The 20560-nt window shown below is 42.7% G+C and overlaps 3 protein-coding genes across 3 annotated transcripts; 1 reads left to right on the forward strand and 2 right to left on the reverse strand.

The window, feature by feature from the left end:
• Positions 1-4494: 4494 nt before the first annotated feature.
• Positions 4495-11106, reverse strand: LOC120431377 (uncharacterized). Its single transcript, XM_039596507.2, has 6 exons — positions 10901-11106; positions 8137-8592; positions 7733-8065; positions 7452-7670; positions 6660-7394; positions 4495-6536 (listed from the first exon to the last, which is right to left on the reverse strand). Exons 1-6 carry the CDS (start codon positions 10935-10937, stop codon positions 6052-6054), a joined length of 2265 nt encoding a protein of 754 aa, XP_039452441.2. The 5' UTR covers positions 10938-11106; the 3' UTR covers positions 4495-6051.
• A 3444-nt stretch (positions 11107-14550) lies between these two features.
• Positions 14551-15203, forward strand: LOC120431385 (thioredoxin domain-containing protein 17-like). Its single transcript, XM_039596516.2, has 2 exons — positions 14551-14833; positions 14888-15203. Exons 1-2 carry the CDS (start codon positions 14689-14691, stop codon positions 15121-15123), a joined length of 381 nt encoding a protein of 126 aa, XP_039452450.1. The 5' UTR covers positions 14551-14688; the 3' UTR covers positions 15124-15203.
• A 1519-nt stretch (positions 15204-16722) lies between these two features.
• Positions 16723-20463, reverse strand: LOC120431384 (uncharacterized). The gene is made up of 5 exons (XM_039596515.1): positions 20130-20463; positions 19871-20065; positions 19099-19811; positions 18974-19042; positions 16723-18914 (listed from the first exon to the last, which is right to left on the reverse strand). The coding sequence occupies exons 1-5, from the start codon at positions 20259-20261 to the stop codon at positions 16880-16882; spliced, it is 3144 nt and encodes a 1047-aa protein (XP_039452449.1). The 5' UTR covers positions 20262-20463; the 3' UTR covers positions 16723-16879.
• Between the last annotated feature and the right edge of the window lie 97 nt (positions 20464-20560).

Raw genomic sequence — 20560 nt, forward strand, 5'->3', positions numbered from 1 at the left:
TGTTTTGACTCCCCCACCTTACTGAGGAATGGCCATAAAATCACTCGAAAAATGAGCTTCTTAATTTGATTTAAAAAAAAAACACCTTCATTTCCAGAGTTTTTTTTTTTTGCAGACGTCCAATAAAATTTAAAAAAAAACCTTGAGTCAAGGTTGAATACACCTAAAAAAAAACACCCAAAAAGCAAAAAAAAAACTCCAGATTTATTCAAATCAACTCAGAATCCAATTCTGAGCGCGTGTGTGTTAGAGTAGTCCAAATCCGGGGTTTTTTGGGGCTACCCCATGAAATTATAGATTGACCACTGAGTAACCCAGAGTGACCAGTCCAAAGACCAGTCCGAAGAAATGTCATTTTATTTGTTGGCTCCATAAGGTTTGCTGGTAGCAGGCGTGCGATGTACCACCAAAGGGGTCTAGCTCATTTCCCCGAATGACATTTCCCCGAATGCCATTTCCCCGAAAATCATTTCCCCTAATTGGCCACATCCCCGAATACCACTTCCCCTAATCAGCCACATCCCCGAATGCCATTTCCCCGAATATCATTTCCCCTAATCGGCCATTTCCCCGAATGCCATTTCCCCTAATCGGCCATTTTCCCGAATGCCATTTCCCCGAAATGACACTTACGCCAATTGCCGTTTATTTAAATTTAAATTTTCCCGAATTTTCATATTCCCTAATCTTCATTTTCGCTAAAGCCTTTTTCCATGACTAACAGTTATTTCCCTCTCTCAATTTTACCGAACAAACAGCTTTTTCGGGTATGCTGTTGATTAAATGTTGTAAATTGGGTAGTAAAGCCCTTTGTCAATTTTTTTTAACAACGGTAAAAAACACGATTAAAAACCATTTCTGATGACGTTTTTTTATTTCATTTATATGCAAAAAAAAGTTATTGACAAGACAACATTTTTTTGATGGATCAACTATGGTCCCCTTAGAACGAGCTGTCAAGTAGGAGCTTTTCTGCCAAGAAGGGCCGGGAAGTGAATTTTTAAAAATTGAATTAAAAATCCATTTTAAATCCTTTGCGGTCGTTCAAAGGGTAATTGTACTTAGAAAAATAAGCTTTATCATTGTGAACACTAATATCAGCTTAATTTTAGGACCCAATTACAGTCCAGACTCGATTATCCGAAGTTTCGATTATCCGAAGTTCGATTATCCGAAGTGATTTTTTTCCGAGGCCTTCGGATAATCGAGTTGTTGTGTGTTCAAGAACCCAAAAATCGATCAAATAGGTACATAAGGCTGGTACCTAGGCTGGTACACATTTTATTTCAAGTTTTTGTTGATTATACTTTTCGCCAAATCCAAAACTAGCAATGTGAATAAAATGATCAGTGTGAACGGGGTTCTGTACTACGAAAATCGCACGGTATGTTTTCTGAATCATAAAAAATAACAAAACTTCTATTGCATTATTATTAGCATGTCTATTAGAAAAAAGTGTTTGGTTTGAGAATATATAACAAAAAGTCTGTAACAATATTCATTGTATTTGAATGAATAGTACCAAACCTTTCAACACCCTTTCCCCCCTAAAATGCTACGTCTGTTCTGAGTGAATCCAAAAAGAAAGTTGATCATTCAAGGCCAATACGAACCTTTCAAGAAATATTATATGTAGTTTGATGTGATAAAAATTGCCATCAATTTTTTTCTTATAAAATGCTATTTCCCCGAACGCGGTCAAGCGGAAATGCCCGGTGCCCAGGAGCGCGCGCGCTCCGGGGCACCGGGCATTTTCGCTTGACCGCGTTTGGGGAAATGGCATTCAGGGAAATGACTATTCAGGGATATGACTAATCGGGTAAGTGGCATTCGGGATTGTGGCCTATTCGGGAAAATGACTTTCGGGGATGTGGACGATTAGGGGAAATGGGAAATTCGGGTAAATGGAATTCGGGGAAATGACTATTAGGGGAAGTGTCTTTTCGGGGAAGTGGCATTCGGGGAAATGTCCCTTCGGTAATATGGGTTTCGGGGAAATGTCATAGATTCCACCAAAGTTGAACCAAAAATCAAGAGGCAGTGCGAACACCCATCACTAGGTTAAATTCCAAATTTGAGTTCATTCTGACCACGGGAACCCCTCCCTCCAATCGCTTGAAGTTTGTATGGGGAAAATCTTCAAAATATATAGAGAAAAGCAACTGTTTCAGTTTTTTACCTGTGGAGGGCGCAATAGTCGTCAATCTTTATCAATTCTCAGATGTAGGACCTTCGACCTTCATTAAATTTTGAACAACTTTCCTGAAGATTTTTTGCTGAAATGTTATTAGCTTCCGAAAAGGATCCTTTTTGCGCAGACGGCTCTAAGGGGCAGGTTGTTTCTAGGTAGCCCCTTAGAGCCGTCTGCGCAAAAAGGATCCTTTTCGGAAGTTAATAACATTTCAGCAAAAAAATCTTAAAAATATGGTGTCTTCAGGAAAGCTGTTCAAAATTTAATGAAGGTCCTACATCTGAGAATTGATAAAGATTGGACGACTATTGCGCACTCCACAGGTAAAAAACTGAAACATTTGCTTTTCTCTATACATTTTGACGATTTCCCTCATACAAACTTCAAGCGATTGAAGGGAGGGGTTCCCGTGGTCAGAATGAACTCAAATTTAGAATTTAGCCTAGGGATGGGCCAATCTATAATTTCATGGGGTAGCCCCAAAAAAGCCCGGATTTGGACCACCCTAGTGTGTGTGTGTTATGTTGGTCTGTGACACCAAAAACATGCACTCGATTATCTCAGCACAGGCTGACCCGATTTCAACCGTTTTGGTCTCATTCAATTCGTCTTGGGGTCCGATATGTCCCTTTCGAAAACTATGAAGTTTAGTAGAGTACTTCAAAAGTTATGCTGAAAAAATGATTTTGGAAAAGGTTGGTTTTTGTATGAATGTTTAACATTTAAGCAGGCCAAGGGTGCATAATACTGATGATACTCGTCGGTTGATACACCTAGGCGAGGAACATCCCGGAAGGAGCCCAACTACATCCGTAGTGCTGTTTGGACAACACAGCATGGCTCTGGTTCCTTGCAAGTGTCCTATTTTCTTACTTCCACGTTGGCTTGGTTTAGTCATCATGATGACAAGGTCCTAGCTGGTGGCCTGTGGAAACGACTCGTAAACCTTTGACCAGCGAGGGTCAGAGTGGAGACGGCTAGAAGAAAGGGGCGCGTCAATGTGGGAAAGGGAAGTAATTTGTGATTGTAGACGGTATTGTTTTGATTCGCAGTATGTTGAGTCAACTGCTGTGGATGTACCTGAGCATCGCAGAACGGGGTTTCTCTTCTTTACATTTTAGCTAACAGCTATCTTCTGTTTATTTTTTTTTCACTGATTTTCTAAAACGGCTTCTGTTTACCATCCTCCATTTGATTTCGATTTTACTTATTTGATTATCTTATTTCTCTACGCTTTTCCACTCTATTTTACCAATTGATGCTGCTGTAACAAACTGTCTGCTTTCCCTTAATTTGGTAGCGATGTCAATTTTGTTTATCGTGTGCCTTTTCTTTATTTATCTATTTGAATAATTTCTAATTTCTACTATCTTTCTTTTACTATTAATTTTTTACATAGTATATTTACTTCACTGTCCATTGTTTTGAAAATTCACCTTTTTCTTAAGTAAGTGAGGTTCGAGCCCTTACTCAATTTATAAATGATTACAGGATTAACACAAATATTACTATTGTACTCTGGAATTTTTTTTTCTAAAATGCTTAGAATCAAAATATTGTAACAAAACACCGCGACAAAAGAAATAGCAACAGATAAACACGACTCAACAATAGGGAAGATTTCAGGAGAAAACAATACACAGTAAATAACAGTTTTTGCTTTAATGAAAGTTGATAGGCACACTATAAATGGTTAGGCGCTTATACTTACATCAAACCCTACGTAATGTACCACCCCGGCCGAGTTAAAATGCGTAACCGGAAAAGAAGGTGTGCATGCCTGGCACGAACACTCAAAGCGTGTTCTAGCGTGCTGCTCGTACTGACTCAGAGCAAGGGTGAGATGTAGGTGTAAGGGCAGTGCGTGTTCGTCGGGAACCTGGTGCATAAGATCGGTCAAGGCCCGTTCTTACACTGAAAATTTCGAATTGCGAATGTTTAACATTAAAAAAAAAAAAAAAGATATTTAAAAAACCTTTCTAACGAGTCCAAAACATTGGAGATCTGACAAGCCTTTCAAAAGTTATAAGCACTTAAGTGTTATTTATACACTTTTTAGAGGGCGGATCTATCATGCAATCTATTGTTGGATAGGTTATCAAACGACCTTGCCGATGAGCCAGAAAGATTGTAGATCAGAAAATCCTATCGAAAGTGCAACCAATCAGGCTAGTATTTGGGATTTGAGCTCAGTATACCTGGCCCTGTAATGCCCTCAACATTTTTTTAACACATTATTGTTAAAAAAAACTAAAAATGATTTTTTTAAATGGATGTCATCATTATCAAGTACAAATACAACATTTGGATTTTAAATACAGTTTGCACTATTTTATTCTAATAGTAGAATGTTTCCATCGTTCACACTAAAATTGAGTTTAGTCAAGGTTTTCTCTTGTCCAAATACCAACTGATATTGAACAATCTTTCAGTGTGTTAGTGTGTTCATTTCGACCTCAGGCTCGTTCATGTAGTTTTTTTGTCGGGGTAAGTTGAGGTGGTTAAGCTCTCACCCTGACCCACCCCAACTACACACGACTATAGTGTATCCAGGCAGTTGTTCCCCAGTCGGTCTGCTGGTCGCATAATCTCCTAACCAGGGCGCACATTACCAACTCGTAGTACCGGCGGCATTCATTTCAGCGCAGACATGGGAATTCACCAGCATTGAACCAGTTTCCAATTACGAACCTTTTTGTCAGTTTTAAACTCCATTTTTTCTCAGTGCATATTGTAAGTGCTCGCGATTAAGAGTTACAAATGGTAATTTTAAAGTGGAAAAGGAAACAAAAAAATCGCAGCCTTTATCTATGCCATTTAAACACGAAAAAAGTATAATATTTAAAGAAAGTAAGAAAAAACAAGCAGAAAAACCAGTTAATATCTACCATTTTGCGCACCAGGTGGCTGCCACCTCTCATAAAAATTTCGCAAAAAAAAATCACCATCATTGAAAGTGTTCTGCAATCATTGTGCAAATTGCAGCACTGAAATATGTTTCGATATCATGTATTGATTTTTACTCCAGTTGACAGCCACACTGTTTTAAGATAAGTGCGACAAATTTCCACTATATCGTAATTGTTTGTTTTATGTAATTTTCCAAGATGCAAAGACAAAATGTTTTATTTTTATCAGATACGGTATAGTGTTTTTTTTTTTCTTGTTTTATATATGTAATCATTTCATGCAAATCCATCGGGGCGTCATGAAGAGAAAAGAAGCACATAAACATGTTTTTCATAATCTCAAAATTACATCCTCAATGCCCACCGATAGGAGTTTTCAATATTTACTGTGTATTTTCTGGTCCAAAGCGGATTAATGTTCTAATACAATTATTTTTTTATCTCAAATTTTCATTGTTTTCTCACCTACTTATCGTCATTTAATTGTATGTAATAATTTCAAGTATTTTTGTTTTGTTTTCATGGAACAGTGTAATTGTTTGTGATTAAATAAAATCAAATCTTAAACGTACTTACAATCATAAAACTACCAATGGAGATACAATATGTTTGTCTTTAATATTTTATAAATTTCATGCACATCAAATCAAGGTTGTCTAAAATCCGTTAAATCGTAAATGTTTGTTGTAATTATTGAAAGTGTGTGATTTTTTTTTATCATCAAATTTGTTATGTAATCATTAGTTCATCATCTTTCTCGTCATCTTTCTTGCTAAATATGTATTTCGTCACAATGTTCTATAAATCTTATCTGCTCGCTGGAACTATCGGATTCAAAGCGACTGCCGGCTCAAAATTGTTCTTCGTAGCACGTTTGCGTCCATAAACCCAAACGGCTTCCAGCTACGATATCAAAGAAGAATAAAAAGGAAGGAAAGAAGCGTAACGCTCTTAGAAGCGTCTGTTCTGATTTCCCCCCCCTTGGCGGTTCTGGTTCTGGTTTTGGTTGTTGTTGTTTCGGTTCTGGTTTTGATTGTTTTGTGAATTGTTGCCAAATTTGTTTCCATTGTTTCCGTTGTTTCCATTGTTTCCAAAGTTGTTTCTATTGTTCTGGTTTCCTCCAGAATTGTTTCGGTTGTTGAAGTTATTTTGGTTATTTCCAAAATTTCCTCGGTTTCCCGAGTTATTACCAAATCCGTTGTTCGAACCACCGCCAAAGTTACGACCGCTGAACCCGTTGGCCAGGTTCAAGCTGGACAGTGGTGAATCGGAGCTATTGTTAAACGGATTGTTGTTTCCGCTAGCCAGACCCTCGCCCAGATTTTTACCCGAGATAAACGCCAAACGCAGTAGGTCCTGGATGACCTGTGGGTTGCTAAAATCATTGTTGCTGTTCATCGAATTAAAATCGTTCCGGTTGCCAAGGTTGCCAAAGTCTGTGGATGTAAATATTGAGTTATTAATTCTGTTAGATTTATCCAAACCCAACCCTGCTTTGACAGTTGGTACTAGCGTTATCTTCCGTCAATCATAAGGGTTGTACTGAATGTTGTACTTACTCGGATCTGGTCCATTGAAGCGTCCCCGCTTGAGTGGTGGTGGACCGCTGAACCGGTTCGACTGCACGTTCTCGAGCACAGCCGGGTTCTTGTCGATGATTTCCTGCATCGCCAGTGAGATCTTTTCGTCATTTTCTTTGAAAATCTTCCGGTTAACCTTCGTAGTTAGCGGTTCGATTCCGCAGCGCACGGGCTTTTCGCCGTCGGGAAGCTGCAGCACCTTGTCGCAAACTTCCTTGTCACGGAACTCGATCAACGCGGTGTTTCGGTTACGCTTCACGACGCACTCGATGAAGCCAAACTTGCGGAATTTTTCAAACAGCTTTTCTTCGCTAACACCAATGGTGAGTCGAACCAGGCGAACCGAGGTTTCCGGGTTAAAGTAGGTGTCCTTGCGTCCCGGGAATACGTGCAGGCAGCGGTTCTGGAAGTGCTTTCCGTTGAAAGCCTTGATAGCGTCTGTGGCCTGTTCACGACGAGCGTAGTAAATCAACGCAGCCATCACCATTGACGTTTGGCTGGTTTTGTACGCCGGGATGTTCGGCGAGAAGATGAACTTGATGTGTCCACCAACGCTCGAGAAGTAATCCCGCATGTCGCGCTTGTCGGCAGTGTACGGAAGGTTGGACACGTAGATTGGCCACAACTTGGCCAGCGGTAGGGGCGGCGGGCGCATCTTGGATTCTTCGCCATCTTCCAGCAATTTTTTAACGTGTGATGGTTTCAGATCGATAACTGTAACAAGAATGAGGTTAAGCAAATTGGTATGACTTTGGAGGTTCAAATACTCACTCAATGGACCGTTGTATTTTTTAACTCCGATGGTTTTATCCTCGGTTTCTTCGCTGTCCGGCTTAGGAACGGGCAACGTTTTGCACTCCAAGGCCGCTTCAACGGCACTGCTGTTCTTGAAGCAAATAATGGCATGCTCATCGGCACACTTGCGACGGCTGACAAACTCGATCTCTCCAAACTGTTCAAAATGGGAGTAGATGGTCTCTTCGGAAATGGCTGTGGGAACAAGGATCAGTTAGGAACTTGGTATACATTAAACCAAGATTTTAGCAACTCACGTTTTTCCAACCCTGTCAGGTACACGCTCGAGGTGTAGTCTGGAATGAGAGCAGCAGTAACGTGAAGAGCATGGATCCGTTTGCCTTCAAACACCTGCTGGTTTAGAGTCTGTGATGCGTTTCTAGCGGTATCTTCGTCCTCGTAGAACAGCTGGGCCACCGAACCGTGGCTGTTGTTGATGACCTTAACCTCGGTCAAAGTGCCGGTGCCTTCGACGGCCTTCTTCAGCTCTTCCTGGTTCGAAACCCAGCTTTCGGGCAAATTAATAAGTGATACACGGTTCAAGTTTCGGAAGAATAACTTGGCAGCGCGCCAAATTTCAATGTGATGGTCTGTTCAAAAGAAAAAGAAAGAAATTTGTCAGACCTAAATAATCCAATCAGTTTCACCGGTGATAACATACTCTGATCATGTCCGGTCAGATCGTAAACGGTGGTTTCTTCCGCATTCAGCTCCTTGATGGCCGCCTCCTTCTGTTCCTGGGTGTTGCACGAAACGTACGCCAAAGGGTGGAAAACCAGGACACCGGTCACCTCGGTGATGGTCTTAAATTTGTCGTACACATCTTCTTCAGTAGTGTTATCATCAACGACATAAACAAAAACGTTCTTCTTAATGTTCCAAATAGCGATGTATTCGATATGCATACGCAGCCGGCGGTTGCGGAACAAGGTGCCCTCCTTGGCCTTGAGAGCTTTGGTGGCTGTATCCTTATCCTTGAACAACAGCAAAGCCAAGGTGTACTTCAAGTAGTGGAAAATTTCAACATTCTCCACGGTGAACTCCTTGAAGTGATCGCGCAGCTCTTTTTCGGTAACATCGACGGGCAAGTTGCCGACGTTCAGCTTCTTTCCATTATCTGGGTTAAAAAAAGTAAATTAAAATATGGTTATAGAGTTATCTACGTGCGCATGTATTGCGTGTACGTACACGAAAAAGATTGAGGTTAAATTTTGTCCGGCCAGCAAAATCAAATGGTGCACTAGTGTGAGTACGCGAAACGTCATAAAGCTCTATTATATCAAATATTTGTGTTCAAGCAAAGACAATGTATTTTCCTTGGTTCAAATCAATTCGTACATTCATGAATTCATATTTGTCTGAATACTTATGCCGGTCAAATCTCCTCCTAATTATTTTTTTGCAACAAATAAAACTTCAGCACTGTCGTTAAATAATTGTACAGTCCACACTCGATTATCCGAAGACCTTAGAAAAATTCACTTCGGATAATCGAACCACTAATTAAAAAAAGTCGTTGTCTTATTTTTGATTGTTGATCCTTACACTACTACTCTAAAGTTTTAGAATTATTGAAATCAAGATAGCGGAGATGAAATATTAGGAAATATCTTATCTTTGTTTTGTTTTTTTACTGTTGAACTCAACTGTGCTTAGACTAGGCCAAAATGGCTAATTAAATCAACAGGACAAATTCTTCTCACAAAATTTGTGTATTAAGTTTTTTGTCTACTATTGAATAAGAGCAATAAGGTGAATGCGCATTTCGCCAGCTTAATCTCTTTTATAATTTGACTGATTACAGGTTACTATTTAATTATCAATTTTCTCTAAATTGCATACCAAAAAAATCATAAAAAAAATCAATTTAAACATTGAAAAAGTTTCTTATAAAGAAAAATTAGATTCGATGCTCATTGAAGAATAGGGCATACAAAATAAATCTAGTTATAAAAACCAACCCGCAAACAACAGTGAAAGGAATGGTCAAGCAAAACGTGTGTTTATCGTGGTAGGGGAAGGTGGGGCAAGACGACCATATGGGGCAAGAGGAACAATCGCTCCTACGGCCGTAATTTGTACAATTTTGATTATTTCCAGTATGAGGAATTGTTGCTAGCAATGCAATTAGCTGATGCTACTACCACATAACCGCCAAAATGACGTAAACGCCACGGGGCATAAGATTTAATGAAGTTTTTTTCGAAACCTTTTTTTTTCGATTTAAGGCTCATTTTATCAAAATGCTATTTTTCCTAGATCAGTAGTGTCCCTACAAATGACATGCACCTATTACAAAGTATGATTTAACTTTTGGTTATTTTTGTTGAGAGCTTTTAAAAAATCTTGTTCAGGTGGGGCAAGTGTACCATATGGATTTTTAGTATGGAAAAAATTACGAATTGCTGCAACAACATATTTTATTGGGAAATAAATACATGAAAGTACTTAAAAACTGATAAACAATCGTTAAAAAAAATTGTACATACAAAGTATAGTGATATTATGAAAATTTACTATTTATCATCGAAGTAGTATTTTTTTTCGTAAAAACCATAAAATTTTTAGTAAAATATTATTATTTAATCTAAAAATGGAAGAAACCATTCAAATACATTCTAATCTGATGTATCTAAGTGATAACAGTTCAATTGTTAGCAAATTACCATATTTTTTCATGCATTGTTCCTCTTGCCCCAACGGGTTGCTCGTCTTGCCCCACTAGTTGAGTAGAACGTACGGAAAATCAAAAATTTTAAAATCAATTTTTCACATTAAAAAACAGGATTTTTTAAAAACTTGTTTAAACAAAGTCTTAGTCAAGACCTAGAATAAGATGATTATAATAAAATCCGACAGATTTTTTTAACTTTTTAATGGGTTATAACGAGCATTTCCTTAGCTTGTTACACTTGCCCCACTTTCCCCTACACATATTCGTCTCTACGCTGAAAGTGTACAGTACCGCTACGAATCCAGTGGTAGCGTCTATAGGGACCATTAACTTATAAAAAAGTGCTTATTCGTTTATGGAGCAAGCATCAAAGTAATAAAAAAAATGACGAATTATTTCATACATTTAATGTTTACCCTCGCCGAAAATATTAACAAACTTCAAAAACATTTTTTTTATTTTCTTTGTAACAAAGCCAATATTTTTTTTCTTCCCAAAGTACAAACAACGCGCACCATTTTGATTAGTGCCGGGTCTGGTAAAATTTCTAAGCAAATTTAGTATCGCTCTCAAAATCGCTACTCGGTATTTCGCTAAGATATTTCATTTGCTCGTCAGCAAATGTAAAAATGTTGAAAAAGAGTATTATTCTGGCATTTGCTATTTTGCTTCCAATTTTTTTCAGTCGGCTTATGTCGGCTTGGAAAAATTCACAATGGCGTTCCTTGGCTTGGCCGTGATGGAGGCTTACCTGCAGCTTTGTTCGACGTATTTTCGTTTGAAGCCATTTTTTCAGCAATAAATAGTTACAAGTTACAATAAATATGATGCACTGCAAGAAGAATACTTTGTTCTTCGATTTTTCACAATTTTTAAGTGGGACGCTGCACTTAAAACAGATAATATTCACAAACAAGAACGTGAAAACGATGTGTGAACGACGTTTGACACCTACAGCCCGGCATAACTTTTTCGTTACCGACTTGACGCTGTGTTACGATGCTGCAGGGTTGTACTACCTCCAGATTTCTCCTTTTTGGCTTACCTATCAAAGGTAACGGTGTTAACTCTTGTTGTTTTATTTCTGTGGTAGTGTAACGTCTGGTCACGTAATATCCATAACTGATCAAGATTCCTCTTCTATCGAGGTTTTTAAGCGAAGATGGCGTTCGAATGGTGAACGCCCGGAATGTCAAAATCACGCAGTGGTACCAACATTACGGAACAAGTGTGCCATGGCGTGACAGCCACATTTTTTTTTCTAATGTTGGTGCTACTGCGCGATTTTGACATTTCGGGCGTTCACCATTCGAACGCCATTTTCGCTTAAAAACCTGGATACCCTAACTTTTAATTGTTTTAAAGAGTCTTCAAGAACATTCCCAGTACCAGTACCGAAATATTCTAGCAGAGCTGGTTCTGTCAGAATCCTGCTAGAACGGTGGAACGGAACGGTGGTCTGATAACTTTTTCTGTGAAAATATCAGATAAATTCAGGTGTTCCACAATTGTGGGAGGTTTCTTCTTCTTTCTTTTACTGCTCGGACAACCTGCGGGTCATGAGCTGTCTCCAGATGCGTTGCCATCTAACTCGGTTCTGGGCTGCTTCTCTCCAACTCCGACTCGGAACTCCCGCACTTTCCAGATTTTCCTCCACTTGGTTTAACCACCGTGCACGTTGCGCCCCCCTCCGCCGCGTTCCAACCGGCTCCGAATTAAACACCAACTTCACCGGATTGATAGTCTGGTTCGGTTGGCGCGCATCCAGCGCGTCCGGCATTCTTGCGACGTGTCCTGCCCACCGGATTCGGCCAGCCTTGGCGACCTTCCGAATACTTGGCTTGCCGTAGAGTTGCGCCAGCTCGTGGTTCATCCTTCTCCTCCATACGGTGTTCTCACGCACGCCGCCAAAGATCGTCCTGAGCACTCGTCGCTCGAAAACTTCAAGCGCTTGCAGGTCCTCCTCGAGCATCGTCCACGTCTCGTGCCCGTAGAGGACGACGGGTCTTATCAGCGTTTCGTACATGGTACACTTTGCACGCCGGGAAAGGTGACCAGACCGTAAGGTCTTGTGTAGTCCTTAGTAGGCACGACTACCGGTGATGATGCGCCTCCGAATTTCTCTGCTGCAGTTGTTGTCCGACGTAACCAACGATCCGAGGTACACAAACTCCTCCACAACCTCAAACTCGTCGCCGTCGATCGTCACGCTCGGTCCTATGCGACTCGGTTCCTTCTGCTAGCAGATACTTCATCTTCGCAACATTCACCTTCAATCCAACCTTATCCGCTTCCCGCTTCAATTCGGTGTACCGCTTGACCACATCCTCGAACGTTCTGCCGACAATGTCCATGTCGTCGGCATAGCAGATGAACTGGTTGGACCGGTTGATGATCGTGCCCCGCATGTTGAAGCCCGCCCGCCTCATAACACCTTCAAGCCCAATGTTGAAACAGAGGCCGGAGATACCGTCGCCTTGTCGCAGTCCCTTGCGCGATTCGATCGGGTCGGACATCGCTCCCGAAATCTTCACGCTGCACCGTGCTTGTCTCCCTTCTTGTAGATCGGGCATATTACTCCCTCTTTCCACTCCTCCGGTAGCTGTTCTGTGTCCCAGACCTTGACTATCAGCCGGTGTAGACAGGCCGCCAGCTTGTCCGGGCCCATCTTGATGAGTTCAGCACCGATACCATCCTTATCCGCTGCTTTGTTGTTCTTCAGCTTCTTGATGGCATCCTTAACCTCCCTCATCGTGGGTGCTGGCTCGTCCTCGCCGTCCACCATACCGCTGACGTCGTTTCCCCCGTCGCCCGTGCTGCTTCCACCTTTCGATCACCTCACGCTCGTCCGTCAAGATGCCTCCGTCCTTATCCCGGCACAGTCCGGGATTGGCTAAGTTTCTTGTAGAACTTACGCGTTTCGTTTGTGGGAGGCACAATAGAGTTATCTAAGGCCGATCTCACGCACACTAGCACACCATTTGTTTTGCTGGCTGGTACAAAATTTAACCTCAATCTTTTTCGTACACGCAATAGAGCTATCTAAGCCCGATCTCACACACACTAGCACACCATTTGTTTTGCTGGCGGGTACAAAATTTAACCTCACTTTTTTTCGTGTACGTACACGCAATACATGCGCACGTAGATAACTCTATACATGCGCACGTAGATAACTCTATTGGCGTCCAAGAGCCAAACGACATGCGACACCTAGTGGGGAGTAGTAGAACAAAGCGAAGTATGTCGATTGAAATTTTCGCCCTTTGTGGTTATGTATGCGAATTATGTTTTGTTACATCCCACAATTCTGAAACAGGAAATTTGGAGGCAGTGTTTTACTGCTCTGGATAAGATAGTCTTGAAATGAAGTTTTTTGTTCAAAAACTAAAAAAAAATAGGGTCGACAGAAAAGCTACATTTGGCATGCTATTAACAAATTAGCATTAGCATTTTAGGACGCCCTGTCCACAGATGGCACCACAACGCTTATCCCACTGTTTGGTGTGGTTGTGTTAAACCCTCATCCGGAACAATAGAGTTTTCTAAGCCAGCTTTCACGCACACTAGCACACCATTTGTTTTGCGGGTCGGTACAAAATTTAACCTCACTTTTTTTCGTGTACGTACACGCAATACATGCGCACGTAGATAACTCTATAATCCAACACAGGATGATACCATGTTTTCATCTTTTGATGAGTGTGAAATACAGCCCAGGGCATAAGGGGGTCCTTACCGGGTCTAAGCTATCCTTTGGGGAACGGAAGGAATGTTAGTAAACACCTATCTAAAGTGCGCAAGGATCCCTGCGTCACCTTAGTGGTATAAATGTTTGTAGGGAGGTTTTGGACTCAATGTTAGTAGAAAGGTAGGACCCTAGGATATACCTCGAAAGGTATTGCGGGCTGATAAAAAGTGGTTTAAATTTCGTTTTTGGTTATACTCGCACAGCCGGCTGTTCCGAGGAAAAGAATAAAATTTATACTGATATATATGTTATTTTAAAATTAATAGCAAACGATCAGGTGTTTGGGGATGCAAGTTGGCTAATTAATATTTGATTTTTTTACGTGGAAATTTGGCATGCTATTAACAAATCATCACAAAAGTGTTCCGATTTTGTGGGTTTTCCAAATATGTGGGATGAAGCTGTTAAATTTCTAACCTAAAAACCGAGTCGGCGTAAAACCTAATTGGGTTGTTGTACATTCGTGAGCATCGCGGTTCTTGACCTTATCAGTCGAGTTATCAATTAAGCAGTGTCGTCTGACCGTACCAAACGAAACATGACTGTTTATAAATGCGAATGTATACATACACACAGCGACAAAAAATCTATTATCTGAGCTTCAGCGGCGACGCATCCATCAAGTTGGTTTGCATCTTCCATATCTGTTTTTGTAATACAAAGCTACTCGAACCAATTTCGGTCACTTGTTTGTTTAGTCTTATCACCATCTCACCCACTATAGCCGATAGCTGGACATTGTACCAGTAGAGTATAGACCGCGAAGAGTGAAACCTACGGTGGCAAACATGGTCCAAAAACACTACGTAGCCGGTTTTCAAAACTTTGTCGACTTCATGAAGAACTTTAAGGCCGATGGTCAGGACATCAATATCCTCTTCACCGGAGCAAAAATGGACAGTGGAATCAGCTGGTGTAGCGATTGTGTCGATGGTTCGTAACAATCCCCCTGATGATCGTTCGTAGATTAACTGGAAACCATTTCAGCCGCCCCTTTCATCGATGCCGCCTTAGAGAAGGCTCCGGCGGAGTCACACTTTATCTACGTTGATGTGGGTGATCGGCCAACGTGGAAGGATATGACGAACCCATTCCGCAAGGACACCAACACTCATCTCAGCGTAATTCCGACCTTGATCCGGTGGAAAAATCCACAGCGTCTCGAGGGCGAGCAGTGTCAAAATGCCGATTTGCTGGACATGTTCTTCAACGACGAAGACTGATAAAAATGCAATTGAGAAGAATTTGAAGTGGATGACTGTGTTTTTTTTTTTGGAAATAAAAGTTGATTCTTCTTTTGCAATTCTTGTGTGGCTTCCCCTTGAAATTATTCAAAGATCTGAGCGTTTCTTTGAAAATGACCAATGAACCAAATGTAAATATTAACATTTTAGTCAGTGGTGTCGAGAGATGTAGTCGGAGTTGAAATGTTTTCTTGCAATTCCGTCGTAAAACTACTTACTTTTCCTGTCATTCTTGAACGACGAAATAGCCTACTTTTCTGTACCAAAAATAACAGAATCGAATAGCAACACTTTTCAGCACTTGTTTTGAAAAGTAACACTTTTCAACATTTTTTTGAATTAAACGATTTATTGACAAAATACATGAAAATTTGGCTTCAAATTTCACTCAATGGGTGTTTTTCGGAATTGCAAAAAAATGTTGTATGGAACTCGTTGCAAAACTTGATTTTTTTCAGCTCTCTTCGTATTTATCCAACTCGGTGAACCTCGTGGAATAAATGTACGACTCGTGCCGAAAAAATCCTCTTTTTGCAACTTGTGGCATAAACTACTACTGTCACACCTCAGTAGCCTGGTCAGTGCGGAATCTCAACTGTAAATATCAAACGTTATTTATTTTAGCAACCATCTCAGTCGGTCGAGTTAAACAACGCCCTTAGTTTGTATTGTTTTTTTTTTTTCAAGCATATATAGCTATAGCTGATGTGTTTCCATTCCATCATTTTGTCACCGTTCTAGCTGTGCACCATAAACAAATATGGTGACTGAACTCAAGTTCGTGCCAGAAACCTTAGAAGCTGGACTGCTTAAATTGGCGATTTCATAGATTTGCGAGGTGGTAAATAACCGGTTGACTGGATTGATGGCCTCGTATGTCCTGACTGGATGCATATATTTAAGATGAATTGCGGAAAATACCGTGGCGTCACGTTCATCATCTCAAAATTCGAGAACGAATTTCCGGCCAGACTGACTCGGCTGGTCAAGTTACCACAAGTTCTTCCAGGATGCTTTCTTCGGACTGGCTGCGCTTGTGTTCGATTAGATTAGATTAGACTGACTCGGCTGGTCAAGGGCTACTTGGATCGTGTGATGTGATCGACTTTAGGGGGTTGTGCGAAAAGCGGCAATTGACACGATTTGCAACAAGGCAGTTCAACAACTTGCTTATGCTGAATACTGTGACAAAAAAAACCTAGATACAAAGAGTTTACCCCGACATGGAGACGCAAACACGACGGATGATTCAGACGAAAACAATCTACACAAGAGGATGTGTTAGAAAATTTGAACAAGCTAGTGTGCGAGGGATTGTGAATATCTACCAAAAAACGACACTAGCAAAGTAATGTGGACTCGTACCCCGCTTCTATTGCGCCTTCTTCGGGTTACGGATAACCTTGACATCTGGTCGAGTACAATGCTGCACGATGCTGACAAAGTAATACCAACGTTAGGGACTCCCTAGACTCCCAACGGAAGGTGCTGCGAATGATTTACGGTGCTTGCGAATGATAACGTACAGCATAATCTTAATTATTTTTAAGATCAATTACTTGTAAATTGATTGGTTAGTCACGTTAAAAGTTTCTTTAAATTTTATTAATCATTTCAGCATTTATGTGCCTCTCGGCATGTTCTACACTACGCTTGTCAATACAAAGACTGTCTTCAACTATAAAATGCCACATTATTTTCACTCGTAAGAATCGTATAAAAAGAAGACCACACTTCATGGTCTGATGGCGGCATGCACGCTGGATGACCGCCGCACCGCCGAGTTGGCAGCGGCAGCAAGCAGTCTAGGCGACTCGCAACGTCCCTTGTCACTCCGTAACGAAGGGGAAAACGGCGACGAGGTCGAAGCAGGTGCCATCGCCAGTTTGGAACCCTTCAGCGGCGTCTGCTTCCGCTGACCGACAACGGCGAGCCGATTTTCCCGACCCTGCGGGGTTTTGCCGACGATCCGGCGGGGCGAGTTTCGCATGATTGGTTTCTTCGCGTGGGGCGTTTTGTTGTCCAGGTCGTACAAATTCGGCGAGAGGCACACGCTAATGTCCGGGTTTTCCTGCAGCTTGCTGAGGACCCTCGGCGAATGGAAGCCCGGGGACTTGGCCGCGACGAGGCGCAGTTTGTCCCGCCGGTTGATGCCACCGTGGGGTGACTTTGTGGTGGTCCGTTTATGGGGTGTGTTCCGGCGGGGACTTTTGACGTTGTGGTGGCTCGAGCTGCGAACCTTCTGCACCTGTCGGAGTTGAATTTTGTCGGGGACCAGCATCAACGGTTTGATGTGCTGACTACCGTCGGGATTTTTCTTCACGACGAACCGATTGCTCTGCCGTCTGGGGTCGAGCTGGGCCGGTTGAGCTCCCGAACGGTTTGCGCTGGTGACCATTCCGTCGAAGAGTTTCGCTTTGGCCATGACCATTCCGGCATTTTGGCTTCGCAGCCGCGCTATCGAGGCCCGTCCCGATTGGAGTTCTTGCAGCGGCGTTAAATGGGTCTTGAGCGCGGTGGATGATTCCGTTCGGCCGGGTGTCTTCGGTGGCAACATTGGGGTCTTCACGGGTGTTTTACGCGGAGGTATTTCGGGTGGCAGCATGGGCGTTTTGGCGACGTTCAACTCAATCCTCGTTACAAAGCTCGGGGTGGAAGCTTTCTTGTGCGAGCCAGACGCCGGGCGGAGCGAAGTACGTCGCGAGGGCACCGTCGTTACCTCCGGTGTCTTGAACACTTCATCGGCCGTGGTGCTGTCCATAAACGAATCCAGTTTCGATTGGCTGCTCGGCGAGTTGAAAAAGTTTTGGGCGCAGGTCCACTTTTCGTCTTGCTGCTTCTCTTCATCGGTAAAATTTTGTCCCACCACCACGGTTGAGTTCTGTTCAGAGTCTTCTTCCGGCCGCCTCACCGGGCTCAGTTCCATATGTTTAAGTCCCGTTTGGATCGTGTTGGGACGACCCCGTTTCAGGTTCGTCTTGGGGTAAAAGGACAAATCGGAAACGACGACAGGTGGTATCGATTTTGCGGTTCCGCCCGTAACAGAACTTGCCACATGCCACGATTGGTTACGTGAAAGTCGTACGTTTTCCCGGGAACGCCGTCGGATTGTGCCTATTTTTCGCGCACTCGGCGACCGCATGACTTTGTGCTCGGAACTTCGGCGAATCTTCAACTCCCGGCTCAGCCGTTTCGCCAGTTGATCCGTACTCGTGCAGCTTGCCTCGATTGGAATGGTTTGCTCAAGCGTCTGCTGGTACTGGTCCTCAACGCGGTCAACGGTCCCCATTATGCTTCCAAACTCTTGCGAAATGCGCGTTTCTATCGCACTCACACGCTCCTTGATGGCCTCGTATTCGCTCCTCAGATATTTATCGTCGTCTTCGTGATCACGGCCGCTGCCATCGTCGTCATCGTTGAACAGTGCTTTTCCCTTCAGGAAGGACTTTCTCGCCGCCACCGATTCTTCCGTATCGGCGTCCGAAATGCTAAAGCTTGGAAGGGACACCATCGGGGACAGTCCGGCCAACACATTAGACGCATCATCGTCAGTTTTTACCGCGACTTCTGCGGTTTTGGTGGCCGGCACATTGGCCGCTCGTTTTTTGCTCCGATTCCAAGGAGCGCCCACCACACTCCAGCGCCGTTCCATAACCGGTTTCTCGGCGATCGATGTGGTCGAAGTGCTTGGAACTAGCAGCTGCTGGTTGGCTGATTTAGCCTGTTTGTTCTTGTGACCTCCCAGACTCAAACGGGACTTTTTCGTTTCTCTGGAAGGTTTAGAAAGTGATTGTGAAAAATTGATTGCTTTTAAAATTGCCAGACTTACTTCATTATTGCAATCGGTGTGTATGGTAGAATTTCCTGATTGTCCGGAAGCGACGATACGACTTCCTTCCTGAAAAAAGGAGAACCGTTAATTTCAGATTTCTTACGCATTTCAAACGGTCTTACTTCTTCTTGGCACTGAACGGCATCCCGTCGACGACCTTGCGCTTCTTGGAGGACTTGTTAAGGCACGGAGTGGCAGCGATCGCCATCGTCATATCGGGATGTTCATCGGTCTTGTCCAGGCACTCGGACGATCCCTTGGCGCCCACCTTTTTCATCAGACCGTGAATCATCCGCGTTAGCGATCCGCTGCGGCGTTTCTTTTTTTTCTTGTCGGTGTTGCTGCTGCCGCCACCGGTCATCATGCTGGAATCGGTCGACCGCACCACCACGCTGACCGTTTCGTTTAGCTTTTCCAGAATTCCCAGCGGGATTACTCCGATTTGGTGCGAATTCTCAATCAACAGCTGTATCACCTTGACATGGCTGGTCAGACGTTGCTGAATCATTTCGGCGATCGGCATCAGGTTCGGGGTCAAGATTATGGCCAGGTTTTCGACGGTCATTTTATTGACGTTCGAATTCAGCGAAACGGTGTGCAGGAACTGAAGAAAAAAGGCCAACGTATTTAGGGTTATCGGCGGCAACAGCAGGCACGTTATCATCAGATCGTAAACTTTTTGTTCGCCGGCCAGCAGGCATCGGATTAGTGCTTCTTGGATGTTACCAGTCGGAAGCAACGGTTCCGGCAGGTCTCTGAAAAAGGTTTTCAGTATGTTGGCGACGTCGATTACGTGATGCGACTTTCCGAGCGGAATTCCAGATTCCAAATTCGCCTGTGAAATAAAATAGTTTACAGGAATTTTCACGACAGAAACACAACAAAATTACAAACCTTAATTTCTTGCTGACGCTTAGATGACCCGGCCTTCCGAAAAAGTCCTTCTGTATGAACCTGCTCCAGGATTCGTTGACAGGCGTCCGACACAAACAACGGAACCTGGGCGATTCCCCCATTGGCCAGGATGACATCGGTCAACTCGAGCGTATGTAACGGGACGTTGAAAATTCTTCGGCACCGGAGTTTATCCTGCAAACAACAATAATTGAGATAAACAACAAGAAGAAGAATCCACAACTCTTTTCTCCTTTACCTGGCCCGGTTTTGACCGCTTTTCTTTGCGATATTTAATTCCATGGCTGCGCAACTCGCTCACAATGATGTTGAACAGTTCTTCCTTGTTTTCCACGTCATTGATTAGCATTTTTACACCGGCTTTGTCCATAGCGGTCAGTGCATGGTTTTCCGCAGACTAAAACAACTTATCTCCCAGTAAAACGTTGTAAATTTCAAAAATAAGCTTCGTTTTTTCCTTGAGTCAACAACAAAAATCCAACCACAAACTGTCAACGGTCACTGAGATTGAGGGGAAAAAATGTTTCGCCGCGCGAATTCGACGTTTCGCTCGGCGCTCTGCACGTTTATCGTGGAAGGGTCATTGTTCCCCCCAAATCACAAAATGTATACACGCAAACTGAAAACCACGTTTCTGATTACAAATTTTTCATACGAATATACACTCAA

Source organism: Culex pipiens, chromosome 1 (genome assembly GCF_016801865.2).
Source record: "Culex pipiens pallens isolate TS chromosome 1, TS_CPP_V2, whole genome shotgun sequence".
Taxonomy (NCBI): domain Eukaryota; kingdom Metazoa; phylum Arthropoda; class Insecta; order Diptera; family Culicidae; genus Culex; species Culex pipiens.

Coding starts and splice junctions, on each gene's coding strand:
- LOC120431385 (XM_039596516.2), top strand. CDS start 14,689: ATGGTCCAAAAACACTACGTAGCCGGTTTTCAAAACTTTGTCGACTTC. Junction 14,834..14,887: donor GTGTAGCGATTGTGTCGATG/GTTCGTAACAAT, acceptor AAACCATTTCAG/CCGCCCCTTTCATCGATGCC.
- LOC120431384 (XM_039596515.1), bottom strand. CDS start 20,261: ATGGACAAAGCCGGTGTAAAAATGCTAATCAATGACGTGGAAAACAAG. Junction 19,812..19,870: donor AGCGTCAGCAAGAAATTAAG/GTTTGTAATTTT, acceptor TTTATTTCACAG/GCGAATTTGGAATCTGGAAT. Junction 18,915..18,973: donor ACACCGATTGCAATAATGAA/GTAAGTCTGGCA, acceptor TAAACCTTCCAG/AGAAACGAAAAAGTCCCGTT.
- LOC120431377 (XM_039596507.2), bottom strand. CDS start 10,937: ATGGCTTCAAACGAAAATACGTCGAACAAAGCTGCAG. Junction 8,593..10,900: donor TACGTCGAACAAAGCTGCAG/GTAAGCCTCCAT, acceptor TTTTTAACCCAG/ATAATGGAAAGAAGCTGAAC. Junction 7,395..7,451: donor AAAATACAACGGTCCATTGA/GTGAGTATTTGA, acceptor TTCTTGTTACAG/TTATCGATCTGAAACCATCA.